General features: G+C 45.9%; 1 protein-coding gene across 1 annotated transcript; it reads right to left on the reverse strand.

The window, feature by feature from the left end:
* Window positions 1-1,198: 1,198 nt before the first annotated feature.
* On the reverse strand, window positions 1,199-1,990 carry Wfdc12 (WAP four-disulfide core domain 12). The gene is made up of 3 exons (XM_052181729.1): window positions 1,912-1,990; window positions 1,663-1,818; window positions 1,199-1,224 (listed from the first exon to the last, which is right to left on the reverse strand). Exons 1-3 carry the CDS (start codon window positions 1,988-1,990, stop codon window positions 1,199-1,201), a joined length of 261 nt encoding a protein of 86 aa, XP_052037689.1.
* Window positions 1,991-6,775: the final 4,785 nt, after the last annotated feature.

A 6,775-nucleotide genomic window follows, 5' to 3' on the forward strand; every position in this document is an offset into this window, starting at 1 on the left:
TTGTATAGCATGGAATGATGAAACGGCACCCTGCAAACAGCAGCAAGCTGTGGATGACCAGTGCCTGTGGCGACAACTTAAGACGGCAGATTCCATAGGGTTTAGGTTTTAGTTATGCATGAACCGTGTTGATCAGGATGGACATCCTTGCCTTGGGAACCCTTGATGTCTGCAGAAAAGCAGGCATATAGATGCGTTGTATTGTATGTACAATATATAAGAAATTATACTCACACACATATATTTTATATATTCTCTGGTACTTTCACCTCTCTCTCACTTCTCCCTCCAACTCCTCCAGATTCCCTCCCACATTTCCCTCCCAATCCACCTGTCTCCGTCTCTGTCTCCCTCCCCCCCCTCTCTCTCTCTCACACACACACACACACAAATAGCCCACTGAATCCAATTAGCGTGCCCATATACCCATGGGTATGGGGTACCATCCACTGGGCCACCATGGGCCACACCACTGAGGAAAGCTGACTCTGCTCCCTCTAGTGGCCGTCAACAGACATGGCTCTTCAACGAAGGGTGACTGGTCTGATTTGTGCAGGTCTTGTGCTGGCTACAACAGTTGTGTGTTCCTGAGTACAGCGGCCCTGTCATGTGCACAAGATATTATTTGCGGCAATCTTCCAGAGTCTCTGGCTTTTCTCAATGTTCTCTGAGCTTTGTGGTAGTGGTGGTGAGTGTCATGTGATACAATTGTCTCATTTAGGAATAAACAATTCACAACTCCACAGTTACTTTGTTCTATGCCCTTTGGCCAACTATAAGAGCATATCTTTTTAAAAAAATCGTATTATAGACAATTTCATCTCATTTATTCAGATCTTTTAAAATGTCACCTAATAACATTTCGTAGTATTTTCCAAAAAAATTATATATATATTTCCAGAAGTGTTTGTTTATGTGTGTGTGTACACATACACATACACACACACACATATAATGTTGAACAAGGATTTCTAAACTATTAAGTTGTTAGTCTATTTGGATCAGTGTAACAAATTACCATAGACTGAGTGGCCTACAAACAACATTTATTTCTCAGAGTCCTGGAGGCTGGGAAGTCCAAGATCAAGGTGCCCGGGGATTCAGTATCTGGAAAGGCCTGGCTTCTGGTCTTTGTGCCTTCTTGCTGTGTCCTTACATGGTGGGAGCAGTCCTCTGAGCCTTTTTTATGAGGTATCTATCACACCTTACTCCCGAGGGCTCCATCTATGAAAGAGGAAGAGAACCTGCTGAAGAGGTACGCTCATGCTGGGGCCAGGCTGGATGCGAAGGCTGCTCCTTGTTTTGCACACAAGGACTCAGGTTTCCCATGGGGTGCCCGTTTCTCCCATATTTTAAGCCTGTGGACCCCCAGGGGCAGGTGCTAGGTGACAGCAAGTTCTAGAGGAGGAAAGGGTGGAGTGAGACTTCTGAGAGTAGTCCAGAGGAAGGAAAGCCCAGGCTTTCTCCTGGCTCTGCTTGGTGGCCATCTCTGTCACGCTTTCCCCGTTGTACAAATAAGTTCAAGGCCTCTGATCTCTGAGGTCCCGCAAGCTCATGCCCGTCTCTCTCTGCCCCTCTGCTCCAAGAACTGCTCCCCCTTGTTTTCAGGAGACAGAGACAGGGGAGGTGGGAAGGCCATGCATAGCCGTGGGGGCCACTTACTGCTCTCCATGTCTTTCACGGGCTGCACACATTTGAAGCCACAGTGCCAGAAGCAGCATATCTGCTGATCGTCACAGTTGCTGTCACTGTAACACTGGGGGTCCTCTTGCCTGATGCAGCGGACATTGTCCGGTGGGCAAACTCCTTTCTCTTTATCTGGGGGAAGAAGGCACAAGGTGAGGGGGTGGGGACACTCTAGCCAGAATCTGGGAGTTCCAAATCCAGCTCTAGCCGGCTATACCCACTTACCGCCTTTGACTCCGCCTCCAGTTACCAGAGTAGAGGAAATGAGGAACACGGTGAGGACCAAGATACTGTTTGGCCACATGCTGCGGTGAGACTGAGGCTTAGGCTGAGGCTGGTGCTGGTGTTGGTGCTGGTGCTGAGGTTGGGGCTGAGGCAGGCTTTGTATTGTTTCTGCTGGGTGTGGCAATGGGCAGGGCTGAAAGTTTGCTGATGACAGGGAAGCCTGGGCTTTCCAAGCCCTGTCAGAAATGTCCACCATATTGAGGGAGGGACTTGGGGTCCCTCCAAGATCTCCTAACTGTGAGATCCTCTGATTGCACAAGAAGTCTCTACTGAGGCCAAGTTGCCATTAAGACTGTATTATCTTACGGAAGGAGGAAGGCAGCACAGCACAAAGCCCAGCAGCAAGAGGCAGGGTCCATTTTCTTCAAATCTGATGTTCACTATTGAGCACTTTCTTTCTGTGTGGGCCACTCTAGACAGAGGCCTTGTCTTCCTCCTGTCATATCTGGACTGCTCCCCAGTTTTCTTCTCACCCCAAGGAAGACTCTGTTGCACCCAGTTTAAACACTGTCATTATGTGCTCCAAACCATGCCACCATGTTACTTTAATTTTTTTTAAGTCTACTTTTAATGATGGTTCTTAAACATTTTAACCTTCCTTCAGGCCCACCACCAACCAGAGGTAGAAAAGAAAGGATATGGGGGATGTGAACGTTCTTAGAAATGGTTCATTGGAGAAAATCCTATCTTCATTGTCAGGAAATCAGCAGTTCAGCCCACAGGAGTCACCAGCAACAGCTCGATCCACTCCCAAACACTTCATGGATACACCGGCATTCACGTTCAGAAGAGTAGGGATAGCTAACACAAATCAGTAGTGGTAGTACTACCTTGCAGAGATAGCCAGGCCTTAGCCTCTGCACAAGTCAGCAGGCGGGACTGGGAGGAACACCAGGAGAAGTTCTCAGCTCAAAGCAAAGATTAGTGATGATCAACAAAGGCACAAGGCTACCAAGCGCTTGACTATTCAAGCAAGCCAAGCTCCCTCCCATTGCCGGTCGAGTCCATTTTATACTCCCTCTAAACAGCATGTGCCCTCCACCAGTCTGGCCTCAGCACTTGTGTCTGTCTTAGCACATGCGTCTGTCCCAGCTGACATCACTCTGCCAATCAGCCAGAGTCCACAGAAGTGCAAGAAGAGGAAACAAGCCACAGCACGCCACCACAAGGTTTCTGGTGCGTTTCTATGGAGTCCCGACAACTGCAGCTCAATTACGCAGTGTAAGACAGACCAATACCCATGTTTCATTAGCGAAGAATCCGTCGTCATGTACCCTTTCACAGGCTTGCTTTAGCAGAATATCCTTTCTCCCATGTCTGCTCCAGTAAAATGTTTCTACATGAGTCTGCCTTAGCCTTTCACCTGTGGCCACTTCTGGAAAACACTCCTTCATGTGTTTGCCCCAGCAAAACACCATCCAACACAACTGACTCCCCAAAGAATCCTTAAGTTTCCACTTCACCACTGTCACACGACAGGTAGAAGCAGGCCTTGGCCCTGTCAACTAGTTGTGTGACTGAAGGCTTTTCCTTTCCAAAATTCACTTTTTTAAAAAAAATTCATAAAATGGATCGCCTGGTTTTATCTCATTCATAGGAATTATGTTTTATTTCCTAAAATGCACCCCATCCTCCAAGCCACTTAGCATCTCCACTTTTCAGATCTTGGACTCTGGGTTGCCTCCCTTCAGAAATAGGAATCCATTATGGACTCCTGGACTGGGGAGTACATTAGGGAAGGATGCCTATGGGCAGAGTGGTGCTTGTGTATATGATGCAAGATAGTTCTACAGATGGGAAAAAAATCCCACACAAGCCTGGAAACTGGAGAAAATAAATAAATAAATAAATAAATAAATAAATAAATAAATAAATGTTAACAAAAAGAAAAGATGAGAAGAGAGAGTGCTTTTGAGGAACTCCTTTCCCCCACCAGCATTTCCCCAAGGTCAGCCTGGGTTGCCTTACTCCTGCTTAGCTTACCACGCATAAAATCTACCTTTTTGCCTAAGCTGGTGTTTTCCCTGAATTTGCTACCTGGCATTTTGAGTAAGGTTTGTATTTGAGAATGGGGTGTGTCTACTTCCTGGAGTATAAAAGACGCTTGATTTGAAATCAAGTAAGAGAGGGAGGATCCTTCCACCTGGTTCCCTATTGGAGCTTGAATCTTGGCTCCCTAGTCTGTTTGTCCTGGAGCTGAGGTTGGGGACTTGCTGGGCAAATACGTGAATGTTGGTGTATGCTGGCTGCTCCCCACCTCCTTCTTATTATTACTAACTATGGTGGTTTGGATACGCTTGGCTCAGAGAGTGGCACTATTAGGAGGTGTGGCCTTGTTGGAGGAAGTGTGTCACTGTAGGGGTGGGCTTCAAGACCCTTCTCCGAGGCTCCTGGAAGACAAGTCTCTCCTGGCTGCAGTGGGATGGGATGAAGAACTCTTGGCTCCTCCAGCACCGTGTCTGCCCGCAGGCTGCCGTGTTTCCTGCCATGATGATAATGGACTGAACCTCTGAGAGTATAAGACAGCTCCAATTAAGTTGTCCTTTACAAGAGCTGCCTTGGTCATGGTGTCTCTTCACAGCAGTGGAAACCATAAGACACTAACTTTCAAATATGCAGAAAATATTAAAAAACAGGTCGGTGATACTTATATATATTCATATACCTATATTGGAATGAACAATTAATAACAGTTTGGGGCATCTAGATCAATGGTTGTTGAAACATTTAAAACTGAACTGCAGAAGGTATTTCCTCCAGGCTCAACAGTATATGCTATGAAAATCTAATAATCAAAGTCCCCAATATACAAAATGGTGATATCTTAGGAAACTGATGATAAATGCAATGTGGGACCAAAACTATATATTTGCTTTTCTATCTCCAAAGTAAATTTGTAGCTAACTTTTGATGCAATTTCTTAAAAACAAACAAACAGACAAACAAATAAATACCAGCCCAACTTTACTATAGAGTGAGCTCTACAGATGAAGGCATTCAGACAATGTTTTTACCCTTTGAAAACTGCAGTTTTAAGTCTATATTTTATAAAGGCATTTTATTTTGTAGTTGTTTTTGTTTTCTTGAGACAGGGTTTCTCTACAGAGCTCCGGATCTCCCAGGGAACTTACTATGTAGAGCAGGCTGGCCTTAAAGTCATAGAGATTCCCCTGCTTCTGCCTCCCAAGTGCTGAAATTAAAGGACCATGCCTCTATGCCCAGCAACTTATAATAACTTAATAGAGCAGAACAGATTAGAACCAACAGGTCTCTGCTGTTCTAAGAGGTTGCCCTCTGCCCCAGACTTTCTGTTACCCATTCTTATGTTTTACTTCCTTATGTTTACGTCTGTGGTGGGCATGGATGTTGTCAAGCCCTGTGTCTTCTGAGGTATGGACGGATAGTCACAAGGTGGAGTGAAGGCACTCTCGGGACTAAATGTTGCATCAGAGGTCATTTTCCTCTCTTCAGGTAACTTTGGTCTTGGTTTAAAAGAGCAATCTGCTTTTGTTACTCCGACCGTTCCATTTGTGTAGAAGTGAGGTGACTCTTAATGGAATAGGAGAGCAGGGTACGGAGGTGGGGGCCTGACATCCCTGCACTCGGGAGGTGGAGGCAGGAAGCTCAGTGGTTAGAGACTAGCCGGGACTACATACCGAGACCCCTCTCATCTAACACATAACAGAAACAACAATGCTCCTTGAACCCCACAAAAGGAGCATATTCTGTGTGCATGGCCCTCCCAATCCAGCCTAGCATATTCTCTATGCATGAAACACATTTTTTTTTGGTAACTACAGCTAAGTAGTTTTGTGTGTAGCATTCTGGAAAAAGCAAAGTGACCAGAACAGAGACAGTGTTTATGTAACTAGTGGAGCCCAGGGGATGAGAGTGCAATGCTGCTATAATGGAAAACAAAACCCCAAAAGTCCAAAAAGGTGGTGATGTCTTAGAGATAAAAACGTACTGTATCTGATTGTGCTTCTCACTACACAAATCTTACTTGTTAAAATTTATACCACTAGAGACAAAATAGGTTCTCCAGAGGTGCAAACAAAACCAGCAGATTTTAGGGTAGGGCTTTAAGGAGGTGGCTCATGTGACTGTAGGTGGGAGTGCCGAGTGCAGGGGTTGTGGGGTCAGGATGGCAGGAGAACAGTTCAGCTAAGATCAGATGTCACACTGTTGGATTAGAAGCGTGCGGGGCTGGAAACCCAGGCAGGAATTATGTCTTGAGAATTCTTTGTTTTTCCAAACCCTCCATCTTGCTCTTCATGTTCTTAATTGGTTGGATGAGGCCACTCACACTGTAGCTGAGGGTTGCCTTTCTGGGTCTTTACAGTTTCTGACCCAACTCAGGCTCTGGACTGTCTCACACACAAAGGCTTGTGTATATGTGATGCGGTGTTGTGTCTCTCTCTCTCTCTGTGTGTGTGTGTGTGTGTGTGTGTGTGACACAGAGTAGACATAAAGTGTTAGGGAGGAAAGAAAGGGACATCAGCCTTCAGAAGACACTTTGGGACAGCTCCTCCAGACCACTGCTGGTACTCCAGTGTCCACTGAACTCTCTCTCACATACACCTTGAGCTTGCTGGAACTTTCTGCAAGGCTTTCAAGTGTTCTGAGAGCCTGTGAGAAAGACTAGCGGAAGGTGTTGAAGAGAACCTGGGAGACACTGAGGAGTTGAGACTGAAGATTTCCAGGTCGTGTTAGGAAAATGGGTTATAATGGGCTAAGCCTACTCCAGGTATCCAGGTCAGATTTTCCTTCAGCCGAGGGACTGACTGGTTTCAAAATGACAGGA

The sequence above is a fragment of the Apodemus sylvaticus genome, chromosome 5 (genome assembly GCF_947179515.1).
Source record: "Apodemus sylvaticus chromosome 5, mApoSyl1.1, whole genome shotgun sequence".
Lineage (NCBI taxonomy): Eukaryota > Metazoa > Chordata > Mammalia > Rodentia > Muridae > Apodemus > Apodemus sylvaticus.